The 23,119-nt window shown below is 47.0% G+C and overlaps 1 protein-coding gene across 6 annotated transcripts in view; it reads right to left on the reverse strand.

Moving 5' to 3' along the window:
- Positions 1-22,703, reverse strand: part of Cyfip2 (cytoplasmic FMR1 interacting protein 2) — a 119,022-nt gene extending 96,319 nt beyond the window's left edge. For 2 of the 6 annotated variants that reach the window (XM_037200882.1, XM_028864242.2), the window contains exons 1-2: positions 22,057-22,169; positions 1,323-1,462 (exon numbers count right to left, since the gene is read on the reverse strand). In XM_037200882.1, coding sequence (XP_037056777.1) covers positions 1,323-1,439 — 117 coding nt within the window. In that variant the 5' untranslated portion in view covers positions 1,440-1,462; positions 22,057-22,169. Of the gene's footprint in view, positions 1-1,322; positions 1,463-21,769; positions 21,865-22,056; positions 22,190-22,338 lie in introns of those variants that run through there. The other 4 variants (XM_028864240.2, XM_028864239.2, XM_037200883.1 and 1 more) reach the window with 4 other exon arrangements.
- Between the last annotated feature and the right edge of the window lie 416 nt (positions 22,704-23,119).

The raw sequence follows: 23,119 nt of genomic DNA on the forward strand, positions 1-23,119 counted from the left end.
GAGATGTATAAGTCAGGCCACCACTGCAGTTTTTACAATTCAACATGACCTGGAAACAATGAAAACACCCAGCAAAAGCTACAGTACCACGGGCTGGGAAGACCGTGAGCTGCTTAACATGAGGCATCTACTGCAGTGCTGAGGTTCAACAATAGCCACAAAAGCTTTCGCTGCTGTGATTTCTGAGACAGAGGCTCTTTCTGTAGCCCAGGCTAGCCTCAGACTCAGAGCAATCCTCTTCCTTCAGCCTCTGGAATGCTGGGATAACATCTGTGAGCCACCACACCTCGCTCCACAACACATGTTAAGGAAAAGATGAATCTGAACAGTATATATATATATAATATATATATATTATATATATTCATTATATATAAATATATCATGAATTCTTGTTTTGGTAAAAAGGAAAACAACATATACCACATATATTTAATAAAGCAAAATGTCTATGTACACAGAGGAGAGTATATCAGTATAAGAAATTTATTTGTATGCTATACTTTTCCATTTTGTTTGTAATGAAAATGTCTCTCTATAAAACTAAAATCAAAATATGCTTATATAATTAAAATTGTAATCTGTGTTAAAAAGCTATGAATAAGACAGATTTAGGAACTGAATCTTCAAGTATGTGAAGATTCATTTAACTATTAAATGAAATGAAAAAATACATAATTATACTAGTCAATTGTTCACTGTCTAAGACTTAGCAAAACGGTCTAAAATGGCCCCGATTTCCAATCAACACACTCCTTCTTAACAGAGCATTCAGCCTGGCACACCCAGACAAGAGGCCTTGGCCAGGCTGCCTCCAGCTGCATGGATGCCCTCTTCACGGACCTGCCAGGGTCAAAGCTGTGTGTAATGGGATGGTGGTTTATCACAAGATCTGATTTAGGGCCAGAGCAAATAACTGTGACCTACTTCCCTGAGCCGCTGGCCGCTGTATGGATTTGTGTGAGCTCTTGTCATAGGCGTTCAGGAAAAGTAATTATCCAGGCAGGCTCCAGGGGCTTCTAAATTGTGATATTTAATTCATGAGATCAGGGATGCCATAACCTGGGCGATGCAGCAACAGGAACAGCCCAGAAGGAATTTAGGGTCAGAACAGATCAACAAATGTTCCCTAGAGCAGGGAAATGGTCCTGGCATACATTAGTTAACCTGTTCCTTCCACTGGGCTCCTAGAGTGCACAGGGACTCCATCAGCCCCTGACCTTTTACCTCCGAGACATCCTCTTCCCTGCACTTCCAGACAGATCTTTTCACAAGACCTCCAGATTCCAGGTCTCACCATTGCATGCTACCATTTCCATTACCTGGTACATGATGGAGGATGGCGGAGGCTCGATGCATGGCTGCTGGTCCGGGAGGGGCAGTTCCTCCAGCAGGTCCACGTTGGACAGGGCATCTTCCAAAGTGACGTGGGTGGTCATGGCTGCGGTGTCTGTCTGCCACACTGATGGAGAGGAAGAAAGAACAAGGGAAAACTTCAGGGTCCTCCAAATACTTCCTTTGGCCTCACCCTATTCAAACTCCTTCTGGAGGGTGGATGGGTAAGAGTCACCGAGGCCATGCTCAAAAGAAGAAAACTTCTTCACAGGTGTCTTCTAGCTACACCTTTAAAATTTGAGGATCAGGGCCAGTGAGATGGCTCAGATGACCTGAGTTCGATCTCTGGGACCCACACATGGAGAAAGGAGAGAACAGAGTCCCACATGTTGTTCTCTGACCAACACATACTCGCCATGGCATGAACCACCACACCACCATATCATATACACACACAAACAATAATGAAATAATGAATTTTGAGGCTATCTCGGCTGAGGCTCACCACAACCGTTTTCTACCAGTGTGAAAAGCTGGGTTCTGCCAACACACGAGCAGTAAGGAAACACAGCTCTGAGAAGTAACGTGACACCTACATGATCAAGTCAGCAAGGGTAAAGAATCTGGATTGATGCTGGGCACAGGGACACAGGCCTCCTGCTCTTCATAAGGACATTCATCAGTTCCATTCTTAGATATTGGTACAGGACAAATATCCATAACTGAACAGGCAGGACAACCAGGGAGTCCTACACCTAGGATTTATAGGCTAGCTAAACAGAGACTACATGGTTGTCAACTCCTGGAAACCAGCCTTATTTGAAGCAATGAAGAAGCCACCATGTGTCCCCTTGGTCTGGGGACATTTTATGAACCACACCAAAGCAACCAGCCCTTAACAGGTATGTCTGTGTCTTGGACCCAGGCAGAATGTGGCTGGTTGGAGGATAACTCTGCCAGGCAGTGAAGCAGAAAGGACAGTTAACCAACTCAAGCTAGTTGCTATTTTAAGAATACAGCGCTGTGCGAGCAGAAGATTCATTATTTTAAACCCCAAATTATGTGAAAACTGATTTAAAACGTACAATGTATGATTTAGTGAATAAATTGGACTCCCCCAAGTAGCCTCCGAAAATGATATGTTAAATCAGGTGTAGTGAGGCATGCATGCGATCCCAACACTTGGGAGACGGAGGCAGGAGGATCGTGAATTTGAGGCTAGTTTGGGTTACATAATAAGTTGAAGGCCTGCCTGTCTACACAGGGAGACTGATCTCAAACCTCATCCCTCCAGTGAAACAAAACCAACACCGTGAGTTACTATAGCCTCAACAGTGCAGATTAGAACCCCCAAACTCACTCCTTTGAAAACTTGTAAGTCCACAAAACTTATTCATAGTTACGGAGTGATTCAAACAGAAACAGTAATTACTCAGGACCGAAAGGGAATGAACAAATGTCTTCAGTACATTTAGTTGAAGGTAAGAAAAGCGGAACTTGGGTCTAGAGCGATGGCTCAGTGCACCAAGGGGCTTGCCGCTCTTTCAGAAGGCCTGAGTTCGGTTCCGAGCATCCACGTTGGGCGGCTCATATCCACCTGTAACTCCAGCTCTAGGGAATCTGGTGCCCTCTTCTGCACACACACAAACAAAAACAAAACAAATCTTGAAGAAAGAAAAGTGGGAACTCAGTTAGCCCAATGTTGCCCTCAAGCACTTAAAGAGACCCAAAGCTCAAACCCAAAGAAACAAGGCTAGAGGAGTCGGTCACCACAAAGGAAGAAATGAAGTAAAACAGTAGAGGTCAACAATAACAATAACAACAACAATAACAACAGCAGCAGCAACAACTAAGATGAGTCCTACAGGAAGATTAGCGACAAGAAGGCCAAACCTTTACTCCAGGAATAGGAAGAACACAGAGAGAAGAGCCACAGTGCTAGCCCAGGCCCATAGCAGGGAAGTGTGGTTTAGGCCTAAGAGCTGGCATCTCTCAATGTCAGGGATTGTGCCCTGTTGTTAGGGGCACAATAAAAAAACAGTGGCTGATGCCAGGCCCCATGGGGACCCTTGACATGTAAATGTGGTCTAGGGGCTGCAAAGAGCTGGAGTCCATGGCTGCAAAGGGTTGGAGCGAATACCCAAGGTCACACTGCCAAGGAATACTTCCTTCAAGTCCAAGGTCTAGAGGGCAGATGGGGGTTGGGCTGCTGTGGAGCAGCTGACTAGAATTCACACTCCACTGAGCTCTCAAACAAACACACCTTCTGGGCATGTGCCCTGCCAGTGGCACAGCCAGCCTCCAGTGAGGACACCTGGAACTCAGCAGTGACCTACCCTTCCGCCTCTTTTCTCATCCCTACTCAGAATTGTTAAGTGTGATGCTCAGGTCTACGGTAGTACGACTGGAGAAGGCCTCTCTTCTTCCTTGTATTACTATTTCTTTTTATTTATATTTCTTAAGTTATGTGTATGCCTGTGTGCCTGTGTGTGGGTATGTGCACGTGTGTGCAGGTGCTGGTGAAGTCCAGAAGAGATGATCAGATCCCCTGGAGCAGGCGATCGTGAGTCTCTAGGTGTGGGTACTGGGAATTGAACTTGGATCCTCTGCAAAAGCAGTGTGTGCTCTTGACTTGTAAGTCATCTCTCCAGACTTTCTTACATTTCTATTAACTCCACTTGAGAGAGGGATATTGATTTATAGGGTATATGATCTACAATACAAAGCCCAACAATTCCTTTCATTATGTCAAATAATAATAATAAATCTTTCTTGGTGCTAGACCCTGCGAGGGTTCACCTGTTGGCATAGCCTGTCAGTCATGCATCGTGGGAACTTGCTTCATAGGTGAGTGGCACTCAGTGTTTGGAAGCACAGCATTAGTGGGTTTTGGCTCTACTTGTACTGAGAATCACACAAACAGCTTTATCAATATCTGCCTAAGATCCACCCCTAATCCCAAGAGGACATCTTTTAAAAGCATACTGTTTCATTTACAGTAAGAAATCCAGACTGCAATGATTGATCAAACTCTTATGACCACCGTGCCACAGACCAGCTTGCAGAGAAGCTGGCCCTCAGTCACACTGTTGGTTGGGGTATAAAATACATAATTGTAACAGGCTGAAAAATGCAAACATCCATCACACAGGACTGCTGGAGCCCTCCACAGTGAGGACTGGGCAGCAGCAAGCCTGAGTAGCAGCAAGCACTGGGATGTGTGTGTGTGAACCACATGATCCCATTATCCAAGAGGAGGATGCAAACACAAACACATTTATTGAGACAGAGACTCAAGGATGGACTATATAAAGACTGGAGCTTTGCAGGAGGAGAAAGAAAGATAAGGCCTACAGAGGCAGGGAAACAGTTCAGCATTTCTTGAACACACCTGGTGTTCCAGGTTTACATTATTGTAAAACAAGCTTTAAACTTAAAATGAAAATCCCTAACTAGGAATAAAAGGAAAGAAAGGAATGTGTCTGTGAACAAATTGTTGGTATAGCCACACAGAAAGGGACTGTTCCATTGATTCTGTGATTTGGATGGGTGTGTGTGTGTGTGTGTGTGTGTGTGTGTGTGTGTGTGTGTGTGCGCGCGTGCACGCTTATGAAGACCAAAGAGAGATGTTGGATCTCCCACCCCCTTACTTTTCCTGCACTACCTTGAGACAGGGCCTCTCACTGAACCAGGGGCTAGGCTGACAGCCAATAAACATCGGAGATTCTCCTGTCTCTGCCTCCCACAGCACTGGGATTATAGAAATGCACGACTGTGCCTAGCTTTTTACATGGGTGCTTGTGTGGCAAGTGCTCCTACCCACGGAGCCATCTCTCCAGCCTCTAATTCAGTAATTGGATGGTATATCCTGGTGGGACACATCCTGAGAATGACAAAAATAAAAAGGGAAAAAGAAAGTAATAAAAAAAAAATAGCTTAGATGGGCATAGTGGTGCATGCCTGTAATCTCAGTATTTCAGAGGCAGAGGGTATCTCTGAGTTCGAGACCAGCCTGGTCTACAGAGTGAGTTCCAGGACAGCCAGGGCTGCACAGAGAAACCCTGTCTTGAAAAACAAAAAGAAAAAGAAAAAGAAAAACAAAAACAAGCTCACTTTATTTTTCAACGTCATAGTGGTATGTTATTGTGACATGTTTGGATGTATTATGAGGAAATGAGTGTTTATGAGATGTGTTCCTGGTATTGTTGAGACTAAGACATTCTTGACATGACTGAAGATAGATATTTACAACTGAAGAGAGTCATTAAAAACCAAATATCACACACAAAGGTACTGTGGTGTGTGGTGATTTGAAAGAAAATGGCCCCCAAAGGGAGTGACACTATTAGGAGATGTGGTCTTGTTGGAGGAAGTATGCCACTGTGAGGGTGGGTGTTGAGGTCTCTTTTGCTCAAACTTCCCTCAGTGTGACGCTGAGACCACTTCCTGTTACCTGAAAGATGTAGGACTCTCAGCTACTGCTCCAGCACCATGTCTGCCTGCACACCGCCATGTCCTACCATGATGATAATGGACTGAACTCTGAACTGTAAGTGAGCCACCCCAATTAAGCATGCCTTCATAAGAGTTGCTGTGGTCATGGTGTCTTCTCACAGCAATAGAAACCCTAACTAAGGCATGGTGGTTAGCTTTGACTATGGGCTTGATACACCACAGAATCACCTGGGAGCAAAGTCTCAATGAGGGATCACCTACATTGGGTTGGCCTGTAGGCATGTCTATGGGGGGGGTTGTCTTAACTGAGTTGACTGATGTGGGAGGACCCAGCTGTGGGAAGCACTGTTCCTTAGGCAGGGGTCCTAAACAATATAAAGGGGTACATATGCATTCATTTCTTTCTGCTTCTGAGTGTACAGTGTGACTAGCTGTCTCGGGGTCCTGCTGCTGTGATTTCTCTGACAGGATGGACTGTAGCCTGGAGTTGTGAGCTAAAGTAAATCTTTTCTCCTTGGCTTGCTTTTTGTCCAGGATTTTTATCACAACAACAGAAACAAAACTAGCACAAAAATGGGTAAGAGGTACCCAGAAGAGCTTACATGGTAATAAATGTGTATGCATGTACATATGTGTTTGTATTTATATTTAAAATTAAAACACATTACAAAGTCCCCACTGACAGAAATACACACTTATAAAGACAAAATATGATATTTATATGTATAGATGTAAGTGTATACATAACTTGTGTTTCTGCCCACTGAAAAGATGTAGAAACAAATCCCAACACATGAGCAAGATGCACCTTCAGGGCTCAGACTCCAGTCTGCAACTATGACTTCCTACTAAGGAAGCAGGGATATACGAGTCCAGGTCTGGGGCACAAAACCTCTGGGAAGGTTAAGAACTTTCTTGGTATAGCAAGGACACTGTCTGTCTAAGATTCCGGGGCTGCACAACAGATCTAGAGGAGACCCTGAATCAAGCCTCCACTCTCCCAGGGTGGGACCGTGTGAGGGTCCATCAGCTAAGCTACAGGGGACCAGAACAAGAGCAAACACCTTTACATCAGTGAGATCAGAGACTTACCAAATAAAAACCTGGCTCTCTTACTAGGATGGTGCCTGTGATCCAACTTTTATGTTGAAAATGGAAAAAACATGAAGAGGTGACTTGCCTTTCCTAAACAAAATAGACTGCTGGCTAGGATAATCAAATCCAAAGAAAAGAGACATAATTTGTTTTCCTTTGTTAAAGACAATGCCAATTGGAACGTCTCCGCTTTCAGACCCTTAAAGAATAAGTAGATCTGCTCACTGCTTCAAGACAGCCAGCATCACTCTCTGAAAACAGCCAGGTGAACTACGCATCTCCTGATGGAATGAATATAGACACCGTCACCTGGGAAGAATGCTGGACCCAAAAGGAACACCAGAAACTCTTCAGGCTTTTGACTCCCAGGGAATGAATGTGGAGAGCGGAAAAACACGTTATCACATGGCACAGGTAAATCAATGTGGAGAATGATGTAATGTCTCCAGCAAATCAACTGGAAAGAGAAAAGTGCAGGAAGGGGCAGCTATGAGATGCCACACTCCGACACAATGTTTGTTGGGGGCATGGGTGGATTCTATTCCCAACACACCACCTGGAAAACAAAACTGTAAGACTTAGGGGAAAAACCAAAATGAAAACCAAAAAGATAAAAAATTGGAAAATGAATCCTAATTACAAGCTTGATATGATTGAGAAACTGCTTTTTTTTTTTTTTACATTGTAATGTAGTACATTTTAAAACAAAATTGTATTTTAAAAGTGTTTTCTAGAAACATCTACTGGAAGGGGAACAAAGTGATACAGAGATTTATTTCCTAATAATACAAGACAGGGAAGAAGAAAACAAAACCATGGGCAAGTAAGAGGCCTGAGTAGGAAAAGGAGCTTGCAGCCAAACCTGAGGATCTGAGTTTGATCCCTGAGTCATGTCTTTTGTCTCCTGACCTTAAGTATAATTTAAAAACTCAGTAAGAACTGTTGGTGCTCTGCGATGCCGGTATGAGGGATTTCTCCTATTTTCCCTCTCCAATTGTATGTCTGTCTGGAGGTTTCTGTAGGCACCTCTAGTTCAGTTCCTATTGGAATTCCCATCTCCCTTTCTCCTCTGGCCTCACTCTCATCTACCACGGTCCTTCCTCTCACCTTTCCCCTAGAACCTGGGATTCTTCAGGACTTCAGAAGCTTCAAAAAACATCCATTTACCAGAATAACCCTTAAGGTTTTCCCCCTTCAAAATAGTAGCACCTCATAGTCTCCATGAAGAAAATCAGTAAGTGGGCTGCCTAATAAAGCCAACAAATTAAGAGTCTTTGTTTACGTAACACGGCCTTTCCTTTCTCCTTGGAAATACAGTTTCTGCAATGGCTTTGCCTCTGTAGATCATCCGCTGCCTAAGGGAGGTGGGAATCAGACATATTTAGCTCAAGTGCTGCAAGTCAGTGCCAAGCCCACATCAAAAAGAAAAGAGGATGTTCTAGAAACTTGAACAGACGTATACGTGAAAACAAGCATGCCTTTCCTGGCCCGGGAGGCCGGCCTGCAACAAAACCTTCTACGTGAGAATAATCCCATGTGTTCAGTCCATGCACATGTGGCTGATCTGTCATTTTGAAAAAGAGAGTAATAAATTATTTTCAAACCCACTGTATCCTCGAGGCCTGGTTTACCTCATGCAGCTGCTATCTCTCAACATGAGCATTCAGTCCAGTTCATCTGATTCAGTAACCATGAAACCCAAACCAACCCAAAGCCAGGGCCCTGGCTGCTGCAAGATGAGCGGTAGCTCTGAGCTTGTGAGTAATTTGTTTCTGAGTGGGGAGGCAGGGCCTCCAAGGCTGAGATGACTGACAGAACGAAACATGATAGGGTGGGGTTGACACCAGTGCATGATGGGAGCTAGAACCTGGCTTTGGAAATGGGGGTTCTGCCATTCACAGCTAAAGCAGGACCTCACAGCCATGTTCCTTTCTACTTTCTGGAAGGAATGAAAAAGTAAGACAGCTTTGCCAAGGTGGACTGGCAGTGGGTGGGGCTGAGCCTGGGGCTGAACCTGTTACTCAGCACTGAATAGCCACTGGACCGTAAGCTTGTGATTTAACTCCTTGGGACCCCAGACTCCTTATTTGTGAAATGACCACCGTTTATAACAACGCCTGTCCTTTGTTCTGAGCATTTTATAACTACAGTGCCTGTAGAATACTGAACAAGGCAGGCTGGACCAGATTAAGCATTCAGGAAACAGTGTCAGAAGATAAAAGTACAAATTACCAGTTTACCGAGCTCTTAGTCACAACTGATGAATCACGTCAGCCTCCGTCCTCTAAAGCAGACTGAAAGCTCTCTGTCCACATGTGCAGGACAGCGGGGAAGGTAGGAGCAGAAAGACGAAGGCCATGAAAAAACCAGACGGGGCAGCAAGTTGGCTCAGCCCATGAATGTTTTGTGCAAACCAGAACCCACACACAGGTGAAAGGAGAGAACCAACTCCTGTTGTTCTGACATTTGCACATGCCTCTCTATACATGCACACTGCACATACATAAGCACATACACGCATACTCCCCCAGTTCGCTTTCTGTTGCTATAATAACACTCTGACCAAAACCAACTTGGGGAGGAAGGAGTTCATTTAACCTCACATTTTACAGATCCTCATGGAGGGAAGTCAAGGCAGGCACTCAAGCAGGAATCTGGAAGCAGGATCCGAAGCAGAGACTGCAAGGAACACTGCTTACTGCCTTGCTCAGCTACCTTTCTTATATACCCAGGCCCACCTGCATAGGGGTGGCACCACCCACGGTGGGCTGGGGCCTCCCACATCATGAGCAATTAAGAAAATGCCCCATAGATATGCATAGACCAATCTGATGGGACGATTCCTCAACTGAGGTCCTTCTTCTCAAGTGCCTTTAGCTTGTATCAAGCTGACAAAAACCAACACACACACACACACACACACACACACACACACACACACACACTTGCACACATGTATCACTAAATTTTTTTAAACTTTACATACTTGTTTACATCACCTCACTTTTTGTAAAGGTTAAGGCAGAAGGGCCTTCCTGATTGTGCTAACTCAGCTACACTGGGATCTCCTGTTTTCAGAAAAATCAACAATAACAAACTGGCTTATTTGGAGATCTCAGCCCCCTGCTCAGACCAAAGCAATGGCTTCTCATTGTTCAGCACTGAAGTTCATGGTGTGTTAACCATAAAGCAGGTAAGCACTGCCATGATTTTCCTACCCCTGCCCCAAAGCACTGTCACTAAGATGTCAATTCTGTATGGCTCTTTCATCTTGATTTCCTATCACTACTGCCCCACAAGTTCAAGACCACAGCTACTATCTAATGTTTTCCTCAGGAGGTCATCGTTACTAAGAAATAAATGCTTTCATTCACATTAGTGATTAGCAGAGGCCTGGTACACAGGATATCTTTTCTTTCTAGTTCCATGTTCTTTTAGGCCACGCTTGCTTTGTACCTTTTTGGAAAATGCTAATGTCATTGCCACCCTCCCAGTTTGGCTGCTTTTCCCTTCCTCAAGACCAAAACTCTCCCAAGTTGGAAAGATTAGGAAACTGTTATTTGGGAGATCCACAAACACCTAGAGGACAGGAAATATTTTCCCCATCTGTCCAGCTACCCAGCTAGAGGACACACAAACAGATGCTACAGACATACATATATAAGCACATATATTTATATACAAGGAAAATATGAAGTGAATATGTTAAAATAATAATAAAACAATTAAAAGGGAGATGGCCCCATTAGGATAAAATGGGGATAGCATTTGAGTGAGCAAAACGCAAGGGTATGGCCTGCTTTTCCATCCTGGGTAGAGCAGAATGTGGCAGGAAGCTGTGTGGGCCCAGAAGGTGGCCACAGTAGGGTACAGCTCCATGGAGACGGGTGCCCTGTGAAGCAGAGCCCCTTCAAACCTCAGAACCAGCCGAGCAGGAAAGCGATTATTCATGCTCCTCTTACAGGAATTCCAGAGTGTGGCACGATGGGCCATGCAACCTCTGCTGAGTGCATTAGGCATGGAGAGTTGTGCGGGAGCAGTCTACACAGACGAAGGTCAGGGTCCCCAGCTGTCAACCCTGCGGGAACCACTTGGAGCTGCTTTTAGGGGATATCCTACACTGGGGATTCTTAAACTTTTTCTCCTATGATTTCTTTCAACCCAAAAAATGTTGACACAACTATGGGCATGCAGACACATAAAAAAAGGTAAGCAAATCAAATGTTTACTGGCAATAAACCACAAGGAAATTTATTTTAAAACAATTCCTTGGCATACATATAATGCTACCATTTATTAAAGGTGAAAGCAATTTTCCTACTGATGAACTGAATGTGTGTGGTATGCATATACATGCACATGCAGGTTCCCACGTATGTTAGCCCATGTGTATGTGTCAACATGCATGTGGAGGACAGAGGTTGGCTCTGCATGTCTTTCACAACCACTCTCTGCCACGCATACAGAAGTGCCATCTCTCAAATCCAGAATCTGCAGGCTTGGCGACTCATGCTGGCCAGCTTGCTCGAAGGAGCCCCTGTCTCCAGGCTTCCATGCCCACCTGGCATTCTACACAGGTTCCAGGGATCCAAAATCTGCTTCTCCTGCCTCACTGCAAGCCCTTCACCACTGAGCCACCTCCCTGGACCATGTACTTATTTATTTTCACCTAAGGAGTTAAATTTTAGTCAAATATTTCTTACTGCAGTATATCTTCAATGTTTTCCAGTTTATCCACAGTCTGACTCTCCGATTGCCAATCCTGAGGCCACCACTTCATAAATAGCTACTACAAAGCAACAAAATCAAAACAAAACAAACAATAACAACAACCTAGAACACATTTAGAGCCATTTTTGAAACTGTTGCAAGTTCTGTCCTAAGCCCAAGTCAAAGTTTATTTACCAATCTGTTTTTAAACTCTGCAACTCAGGCAGCAATTTTAAAAATCGAACGTTCTAGTACAATGCAATCCGATGGCATATTAACTTGTTATATGCTGAGGAATGACAGCAGGGAAATGTGGAGAGGTTTTGTTTTCTGTAATTAAACATGCTGCTTCTATAAAAGCAGGAAACTCTGCAAAGCAAATTCACTGCAATTGGAGCTGCAGAGATGGCTCAGTGGTTAAGAGCACCGGCTGTTCTTCCAGAGGACCAGGGTTCAATTCCCAGCACCCACTATGGAAGCTCACAACTGTCTGTAACTCCATGGGATCTGACACCCTCTTCTGGCTTCTGTGGATATTGTGTGCATGTAGTATACAGACGTAGATGTAAGCAAAACACCCACTTACACAAAATAAAAATACATATATTTTTAAAATCACTGCAATTTATAATACATAGTAATGCCGAATGTGGGCTGAGACGGTTCAGGCAGTTTACCAGGGTTGTGTGTTGGGATGACATGTGATATGCGAAGTGCATGTGTGTCCATAACCAAGGCTGCAGTGGAGTCGCACATTGCAAGCCCCGTGGGGGCTCCCAGAAACACCGCCGACTCAATATGTGTGATTTCGGGTTTTGTCCTGGCTGCCGCCTGTTCAGGTGGCCAGATCTGTTACTTGACCCATTATGGGGTTGTGACCCACAGTCTAAGAAGCTGGCATTGACAACCATCTGTAGAATAAAGTCATAGCCTTGGAGCTGTCCATAGGCTGAAGGAGCAGCAAAGCCTAAGACACACACTGAAAGAGAACACTACAAGACAGGAAGAGGGCCATAGAGGTCTAGGAACTTGGGCAATTAAGTGCAGGACCAAGAACGCAATACAGAAGCATCCCCAGTACTGTGGTACACAGGTTGGAAACCCATACACTGTCAGGATGATTCTGGAACTGGGAGAGATGGAAGCGGATGACGTCCTCTTGTCTGAGAATCCGCATCCGAGCATCATTTCTTTTGGGCCTCACTGAACCTGCATGCTCCTTCCTTGTACTGGGTACGACAGCTTCCTAAGCCATTTGCTGTATTCTCTCCCCTGCTCTGTAACTAGGTCCCCGAGATGAGGCATGTGTCCAGTGTACACCCAGTGTCTCCACTAACCACACAGTTACAACTCAATTAGGCTTTGTCCATGGGTGGAGAAAAATCACACCTTCTTCTGATAAAAGAACTAAAGAAAGAAAGGAGGAAAGAAACCAAACAATAAAAAAATCCCAAGTCACACAGAAAAAACGTACTCAACTGGATAAAGAGCAACAATGCGGGGAAGAAAAGCTAGTCAATGTCGGATTTAATGGGGAAAAATGGAGCACTTTTCCCCCTAGGACCAAGACAGACCACCTGCTCCAACCTTTTCCCGTCAGTGCCATTCTAGAGATTCTAGCTACAGGAGAAAATTAAATAAAAGAACCCAGATTAGAAAGGAAAGTGAAAGAGAAAAAAAGAAGAAGGAAGTTGTGAGGAACCCGTGAAATGGCTGAACAGGTAAAGGTGTCTGCTGCCACGCCTGGTGACCGGAGTTCAAGCTCTGAGACCCACATGGTAGAAAGAGAAAACTGGTTCCTGCTGGATGTCCTCTGACCTCCACACACTTGCTATGGTACACACAGACATAGAGCCCATAAATAAATAATAAACACATAAAATATAATAAAAACTAGGAGCCTTGTAAGTGTGTAGAAACACTACACATAACCAAATGCCCATCAATGGACTGAGAGATAAAATCAGTACCACTGCACATGATATTATTCAGCCAGATACATGGTTTGACCCTGAATACACCCAAGAGCCTTGAAAACATTATGCTGGAAACAAAAGGCTCCACACTTCATGATTCTGTTTATACAGTGTGTCAGGAAGATCTCTGGAGACACAACACGGACTTGTGGTTGCCTAGGGCTGGATGTGGGTTTGGAGGGCACCAGTGGCACTACTTAACAGCATGAGGTCTCTTTGGGGGATGCCAGATACTTTCTAAAATGATCTGAGATTGTGGTTGCACAGGTTTGTGAGTTACTACAAATTACAGAACTACATGGTTGAAATGGTGAACTGCCAAGTACTCCAACCACGCCTTAACAAAGTTAAGGCGCCCACCCCCAAATTTAGTATTTTTATGAACCTATGGGTACAACATAAACAAGTGGGGTACACAGCGAGCCAGAGATGGAGCAGGAGACAGTGGGAGAGATACACAGAGGAACAGACATCTCCACCCTGTCCTATGGCGCAGCCCCTAAACTGGCTGTTAGCCGCTCCCCTGCCTAGCCGGCTGTCTGTTTGAGAGAGTCTCACTACGAGCCCAGGCTGGCCCAGAGGGAGCTCACAGCAGTTCTCTGGCCTCGGCCTCCGTGGTGATGGAATGGTGGGCAGACACCACTACACCCACTACCCTACTGTTCTCATTTCTTCTGCATCTGCTCCACTCTGGAGAAGAGACACCTCAGATGACAGGAAACTAACTGCTGGGGCAGGGGGCTGATAGGTTTTGAAGTTCAAAACAAACAAAAAAGAAAAAGGAGTAGTGATCCAACAGAGTTCTCTTCCCAGGGATGCGGAAACTGGAGCCCAGACCCGGCTCTTGCACGCAGTGGCGTGGCCCGTTAGGGACTAACACAGCAATCCGGGAAGGCAGGGTCTGACGCAGCATCTGACATTTAACTTGACATTAAGAAAGAAAAAACTTCTGATATTCCAATGAAACAAAACACCAGGTAAGAAAAGACACGTAACACCACTTGGCTCTCCTGCTCTCATCAATGGCACACGTTACTGATAGAGATGCTTTACATGTGATATGGTTAAAACAGAGGTCTTAGCAGATGGGGAAGTGGGGGTGGGAGCACAGGATGTGATATGAGAAAGTGAATCTCCCAAAGAGAGAAGCCCAGAGTGTGAACACGACGTTAGAGACTGGATGTAGCTACTCAAAGAAATAGCCTCCAGGGGAAGCCAGCTCTGCACGGTTGTCCTGGACGACAAGCCTTTCAATACTTTATTTTTCAAAAGCACGTGCACGTATTGCATTGAACAGAATTAAATTTTACTCTGAAAGACAACCCACAAGGCCTCCTTGCTAGCAGTGGAGACACCTGACCAGTACACACCACTGGCTGGCTAGGCAGGGCCTCCCTGCCTGTCCCCTGGGACCAGAAGCCCCGTCACCTGCAGCGTCTCTGTTCTCAGGGGAGCGGAGGGTGGAACAAAGAAGCCCAAGTCAGCCTCCACTTGAACATCTGCAGAAGGCCAATCTCGCCTTCTTGTTTTTCTACAAGGAATTGGAGAAAAGGGCCTTGCGAGGGCAAAGGGACTTGCCATTTTATTGGCCACTTTGTCTCAGCTGCTTCCGGTGTTAGTGGCCCGAGGAAGGCTTTTTGGTGACAAGCAAAAATGAGCAAACGCCACAAGCTCAGGGCCACAGTCCCCAGTCCTTCACAGAGTCATCCCTCCATGGTGCCCAGCTGATTTTGCCCCCCACTAGGGATTACAGCAGCAAACTGCCACATGAGGCACCCCAAAGAGACTGGTATGTGGGGAGGGGAGCAGGCTTTCAGAAGCTCCTGCTAAAGGAGCCATCTGCTGAGGAAACCTGCTGAGGGACTTTCAGGGTCAAGGACCACGTGGTGTTGGTTGGCTGGGGATTCTTTCAGGGTTGGTCTCTGGGTTGGAGGATGCAGACCTTGCCTTCTTCGCTGTGGGCCTGCAACCTCAACATGGCTCCATCTGAGACTGACTTAGGCTCCTGAGTCACGTTCGCTTACTCTACAAGGACCACCTTCTCCGTGAAATATGGAGACTGGGTTCTGGGAGGGCAGCTCACTAGGTAAAGTGCCTACTATGCAGGCATTCACAATGGATTTGGGTCTCCAGGACCCACATTTTAAAAAATAAAAGCTGGGCCTGTTGGTGCTTGCTTCCAACACTAGTGCTGGGGATGTGGGGACAGGTGGTCCTTGGGGTTCACTAGTCAACTGAGTCAACCAGCTAAGCCTGATTGGTGAGCTCCAGGCCCATGGGAAAACCTGTCTCTAAATAATAATAATAATAATAATAATAATAATAATAGTATCAAAACAAAGTGGAAAACATCCAGAGGTATGACATCTATGGCTACACAGTTCATCTCTGGCCTCCTTATGCATACACGCACACACACTTGTGTGACTATACACACACACAAGAAAACATGGAGGCCAGTGTGCTAGTAGCCTCGACCACGATGTCAGAATCTGTGTTGCAGAGGTTGTTGCAACTCACAGCTAAAGCACTGAGGTCTGCCCACAAGCTACATTTTATTATGCACGAGGAGAGGTTTCATAGTGCCCCCATCACATCACGGACAACACATTTGTCCTTTCCGTGGAGTATGGTGATGAAGCAATGTGAGATATTGATCACGTGACTACTGTACACCACATGTACTACTCAAAAGAAGGAAAGAAACTAGAAAACCCCAAGCAACCAGTTAAGAATCATTGTACTTGATCTTCTGTCCTTGGGCCTTTCCAACCGGTAGGCAAATGATTCTGATGCTAGCTGGGACATTTATCTCCATAGAAGGACCATTCTTAAAGCCCCACTTCCACAGCTTGGACCATCTGCCCAGGGTGGCCAGAGTGTACAGTGGCATCAGTCTGTTCAAGGACACCCTGACTGTGTGCCTTTGCTCAAACTACTGCCACAGCTTTGTGGCTTGTTCTCTCCTCTTCTCAAATCCCACCCTGTGTCGAGGCCCAATTCTAGATCAACCTATTCTGAATGCATAAGGAAGATGTGACTTATGTATGCAATGAAATAGTTTTTTAAGCCATAAAAATGAAATCATGTCATGTGCAGAAAAATGGAAGCAAGTGGAACTCAACATAATAAGAGAATTAAGCTAGTCTCAGAAAAGACAAATATCACAAGTCTTCTCTCATTTATGAGTCGTAGATTTTATACAAATGAATAAAATCTCATACGGACAGACAGGCATGAGAGCAGAAGGAAAAGTGTCTAGAGGAACAGAGGGGACTAATGTGGAGGAGGGGAAGGGGGAGGTGATGGGGAGTAGGGGGGAGACATGGTAGAAGTATGAGAATGGGCTTACATAGCCAGTTTAATAAACAACAATAACCAGGCCAGCCTCTTTCACAGCAGCCATCGTTCTTCCATATTCCCACAGAACTCATGGCTAGAACTCACCATCTCCTGTCCCATCACAAACTGTTTCACCCTACTACAAATTCTTCAGGTTACCACTGATGCCAGGAATAGACTTCCTTTCTGGATTTGAGGCCTTGAACTAGCACAGAGGGAAGGGGAATAGGCACTGCATATTTCATTAATGTTGAATAATTTGTTGTCTGCATGAGCCAATGACCCAAATTCATGTCCTCTGCTTAAAAAAAAGAAAAGGAAATTCAAAATATACTATGGTCCCTTAAGGCAGCCTATCTACAGAAGCCTTTCTCATCTAAGATCTAAGAAAACTTCTGTAGATAATCCTTCCATCCAATGTCCCTATTGCCCATTCTAAGAAGTGTCACCGTATCTCTTTCCCATGTGGAGCCATGACAGCATTGGAGGTTGAGGGGAGAGTTTTAGATTTTAATTCTTACTTCACTATTCACCCTTTGTTGAAACCAATCCTAACGCATTGCATTTTAAAAGCACAAATTGAAAAGAGTTCTCGGTATCCCTCGGCACTGAGATAATGACTCTCAGTGATGAGGGTCTGCCCTGCATGTTCCTTGATCTCAGGAGCATTTGGGGAAAGCTGGGCTTGTTTAATTCTCTCGGAGGAAACTGGTCCAAACTAGGGGAGTCTCCTGAAGTCTCCTAATTGGCCCATGACCTTTACTTTCTGGGGAAAGCCTCACATCCTGTCAGAGTTCATCATCACTATCAACGTGACAAGATTCAAACTGGAAAGTCGACCCTCAGTGTTGAGCGAGTGGCACCATCCCATGGGCTGCCATCACAGAATCAATAAAAAGGAAGAATAGCAACAATCATAATAATTAATAGGAAAAAATAAGCTGAGCACCAGCATTCATCTCTTTCTACTTCCTGACTGGGGATGCAAGGTGACCAGCTGTTTCACACTCCTGCGGCCATGATGGACTGTGTCCCTTTGAACTGTGAGCCAAAAGAAGTCCTTTCTCCCTTAAGTGGCTTTTGTCGGGTATTTTGTGGCAGCAACAAGAAAAGTAAACTCACTTGAAAAACTTTACAAAACTCCCTCCATCCCACTTAGAGATTGATGTCGGAGAACCTCTCCTCTGAGAAGACTGGCCACTGGGGCCAGCACCCAATCGAAAGGCCCCGTGAATGAGGTCATCACTGCGTCTCTTCCTCTGGAAGGTTCTATTTGCTTTATCCTGCCATCACACTGCTTCTGAGATGACACGAGGCTTTCAAAATGCCACCCGGGCAGAATGAGCCCTGCAAGGAAGTCCTATGCACTCAGCTCTGTCCTCTCCCACCATTTTTCTCAAGAGTGTGCACTCAGTTCACATCTCCGTCACCAGGGCCTAAGAAGCATGACATAAGTGAATGTCTTTTCACACACACACACACACACACACACACACACACACACACACACACAGAGAGAGAGAGAGAGAGAGAGAGAGAGAGAGAGAGAGAGAGAGAGAGAGAGTCCTTAGTACAATGGCCATAGCTACATAGCTACAAAGCTACTGTCCAAACTTTTGCATCCTGGGAGCCATCCCCCGACACTGGGTGAATCCTGAAGTGTCCCTATACAGATAAGGGCATTATGGAAGCTGTGGACCACAAAGTGCCTTTCAACCAGAGCCTTTTGGCTCCATGGTATGGAGAAGCCACAGACTCAACTCTTAAAATAGACACTCAAAATACACTTAATAAATAGTCCCTTTAGGAACAGAGGCACCCATCCAAAAGAGCCATGCTCAGAAGCCTCTTTCCCTTCCTCTTTCCATGACTTCTTCTCCAGCTGGGGGTTCAGAGACATTATCTCATCCTGGGGCTTTGGTGGTGACAGACAGGTAACAGGGAGAGCAGACTGCTTTCCATTGCTCAACTGTTGAAGTCAGAAAAGGCAGTGGCCATGTTAAAGGTACACAGGAAGCCAAGGAGAAATCCCCCTCCGCCATCCCAAGTCCACTGTGCTGCTCTGTCTGTCCCAGCAGTAAAGCCAAGCTTGCCCTTGACACTTTGGTTTGGCTGCAGAATGCTGAATACACACAGAGGAAGACGTTCTTCTCGGACTCTGTGTGCTGAAATGTGAGAATTACCTCTGCTCACTCACTCCCACCCCCTTCCTCCTGCCTACTCAAGTTCTACCACATTCACTTTCAGCGGCTGCCAGGTGAAGCCCTGGCCAACACCTTGTCTGATCACATGCCTTTCCAACGTCGTTGGCACACACCGCAATTGATCCGGCAGACCAACTCCTCTTGGAAAAGGCCAGATTCAGGTAAGCCCCAGAGGTGGAGCCGTTAGAGGCGGCTGGGAGTTCACTGTGCACATGAACCAGATTCTCAGGGATCTTGTAAATAATGCATCACAACGATAAAGATACAAATAGGGGGGTGCTTGGGCGCCACACATTCCCTTCAGCACTTTCATGCATCCTTCATTTGATAAGAACATCCAAAGATGTACCAGCCCCTCTCCCACCACAGCTGGCCTCCCATTCACAGCCTGCAAGGCACATACCGCCGCCCGCCTCCCCTTTCCACTAACCACCTCCAGCTACAAAATGCAAGGCCATCCGCTGGACCCTAGATATGGCTCTGCTTCTCAACTTGACAAGACCCAAGGCCTTTCACAAAGGCTCCAATGAGGTGACTGACGTCTGGTTTCGTCAACTCTAAGTGAATAATTAATACTTGCCAGTAAAGAAATAGACTCATTGTTATGGTGGCCACATGGAGGCTACAAAAAGGCCATTTTGTGAAGCTCTTGGTGGAACCCTGGGGCTAACAGTGGCCCAAAGAAGCCCCTTTGAGCACGGGGGCTGAGACTGAGATGTGAGGACAGGAGCCCTATACTGTTTTCCAGCAACACTGCTCCCAATGCTAATTAGCCTGTTGCCTATTCAGTACCTAATTTAGCTTTCAGGTCAATGACAGCCTCAGAGGCCCACTGAACACAGAGGGGGCACAATAATCAGAGGGTACGTGTTCTGTTACCGGGGCCCTCTACTCGCTGTTAAATCGCTGCTCCATGTGATCTGATTTGAGCAAAAGTCTCCAAACCTAGACAGCTGTATACCCCCACCCTTGGCCTAATGCCTAAATCATGCTTATCCTTTTCATTTTCCACCACAGAGTGAACAAGGCAGTCTTGGGTTCCTATACAACCAGTCAGATCTGGCCAGGAAATATAATAAAGAAGCTTAGTGAGCTAATGCCACTGGCCTGGGGCTCAGCAAGCAGAAGTACCCAGAGGCGCTGGCTTGCTGGCTTTGTATGCCCTAGCATGCTGTTTGTGGCTTTGTAACCGTCGGGGCAGATGGCAGCTAGCGTCAGTGAGGAACTCTCTATGGGAAAATTTCACACCCCACAAGTGGAGACTGGTGATCAACAAAAGCCTTCTGGTGACACTAACCCCTGACCTATTGCTCACAAGCTCTCTCTCTCTCTCTCTCTCTCTCTCTCTCTCTCTCTCTCTCTCTCTCTCTCTCTCTCTCTCTCTCAGCACTCCTGCCCACCAGGCCAAAGCAACCCTGACTGAAAATGAAGCTGACATCTGCTAGATACTGTCATTCTGGTGACAGTATCACTCCCACATCTAGCTTCCATCTGAAAGTCAACCATTAGCGATACCAAATATTTTGACTTCAGCTCTGTATCCTATTAAAATGTCTCCTTTCCTCATCGTCCTTTCTGATCCCATGACTTCTGAGGTACCTGCTCTGCATCCAATGGGAAACCCTTTTGTATTCAGCTCTTCAAGATAAACACCACTCACTGGCTCCTCTCTCAAGCAAGTTTGACAGGAGAGAAGGGACACACAGATCGCTGCATGGGGTTGGGGGAGGCTCCAGAGGGGGCATGGTGGTGGGGACAACTGCCTTCAAGGACTTTACAATCCTGACTATAGATATGAATCTATATTTTCGTCCTCCAACAAGGGGGTGGTGCATTGAGTGCTAGGCATGGGTTCTAGCAGGGCCTGTGCCCAAGAGTAAGGATGGTCACTTCTTGCCCTAAGGCGAGGTGGGCAAGAGGTAGAAATGGTAGTTTCCGAGCCAAGAGATTCTTGACTGGGGACCCTGTCTGCAGTCTGCTCCTTAAGTCTTCCTGCCCAACCGTGGGACTCTGGGCACTAAGAAACTGGGCAAGCCAAGTTCAAAGTCAGGTTCCCTGGGCTGGGAAGCATCTGGACAGTCGCGTTAGCAAACCATCATTCGTTTGGACTATGCTCCCTGCCCCCACTCTGAAGCACAGGCCACTCCTTCCCTTCCTGTGCACACAGGAGGGTTTACCTCCCTGGGGGTGATATAGCCATCTCCCACAACAGTCAGGTGGGTAGCTACATATGAAGGAAACCTTGTCCCCCAGGATTCTGTCACCCTACCTCCTCCCTCCCCCACAGCCAGCTGGGGAGAGAGGTGCCAGTATAGGCCAGAAAGCTTCGAAGCAGGTCAGCCATGCCTCCTGGCTCATCAGAGTCCTCCTCTCTCAAACCGCGCCGCCGCTGCGGCCCCGGCTCCGCCCGGCTCCGGTTCACCGGGGGCGCCCAGTATCCCATTGCCTAGCAGGCGGGCCCAGGAGGCTTTCGCTGGCCTTGGTGGAGTGATGGTGGCCGCGACCGCAGAGGCGCGGACCTGCCAGAGATTTGAGGTACCTGGACACAGGGATGTGGCCCTCGCCTGGCTCGTGACCCCTACAGGTGCCCCTGGTCCTCGAGACTATCCCTGTCTCCCCTTGGGGTGGGCGGCTCCGGCCCAGGCCACGCACCTGCTGCTGCTGGGGCCGCCGCGGGGAGCTCCGTGCTGTACCGGCGCCTCCTGGGAGATGCTCCCTGCCCAGGGCGCCCGGTACGTTGGAAGGGAGCAGGGGCAGCGTCGGGCCTGCAGCTGGGCCTCCAGGGACCCGGGGCCGCGCAGCCTCGGGCGCCAAGCCAAGCGCCCCCAGCGGGCTGGGAGAAGTGGCGCCCGCCCCTCGCGCATCCTCAGGAGCGCATCCTCCGCCTAGGCAGCATTTCGGTCCCCGCATCAGCCCCGACATCTCCAAGGGTCCCTTACCTGGGTCGGTTGCAGGTCCAGGGGAGGGGCCCGAGGCTACCGCAGGGCCCCGCGCCGGGGCGCAGGATGCTCAGCCCGGCTCCGCCGCTTGCGCCGGCCACCGGCCGCGCCCCGCCCGCGGCCCCGCCCCTCCGCCCGCGGCGGCTCCTCCCCTGGCCACCGTGCCCGGCCCCTTCGCCGCGGCTGCTGTCACACAAAGAGCCGGAAATGGCTGCGGCGAGGGGCTCCCTGCGCACCCCTAACCTGCAACCTCCTGCTCCCAGGGCCGCGCTGGACTCATACCTTCCTGTTTCAGAGCGTTCAGCTTCCCGACTCTGGAGGTGGAGAAGGAGGGACGACTTCTCTGCTGCTGCCTCCATCACCAGCAACACCTGCCACCCCAGAAGGAAGGAAGCTTCGGCTCCATTCGCAACTCCCCAGTGTCAAATTATTTTCAAGTAGTCATTTCTCCACCACATCTTTATCGACTACTTGTTTTGTTCCAAGCATCTTGTCCAGAGCCAGATGTGCATTGGTGTACAATAGAGCTCCTTGCCCGCTTGGAGATTTTTACTCTGTCAGCGTTAACTGACCTAGCAGAGGCCCAATGACAGCTGGGAAAGCCTGCTAAAGAAGGGAGCAGGCTGAGCTAGGGTTGAGCCCTCCCACTAACTGAGCTTGCTCCTTAGTGCTCCCTCCACCTGTGGTCAAGAATAATTTCTCCTAGGACCCGAGGCTCAGAGAGAAAAGGCGCTTGCTGCTAAGCCTGTTAACCTTAGTTTGATCCCCAAGAGTCACAGGATAGAAGGAGAGAGACAACTCCTGTAAATTGTTCAATGACTTCCACCCACATGCAACACACACACACACACACACACACACACACACACACACGCACACATGCACACAATCAATAAATGTAATAATTTAAAAATAAAGAGACACTGCTCCTACTTTTCCATTTCTTAGAGTAGAATTCTGCAGCTATCATATATTTTTTAAGTAGGGGCCCGTGTCAACCTCCTTCAGGAAGAATTGCCTTGTGGACAAAATCTTGATATGAGGACGTTGAGGCAAACCTAGG

The sequence above is a fragment of the Peromyscus leucopus genome, chromosome 8b (genome assembly GCF_004664715.2).
Source record: "Peromyscus leucopus breed LL Stock chromosome 8b, UCI_PerLeu_2.1, whole genome shotgun sequence".
Lineage (NCBI taxonomy): Eukaryota > Metazoa > Chordata > Mammalia > Rodentia > Cricetidae > Peromyscus > Peromyscus leucopus.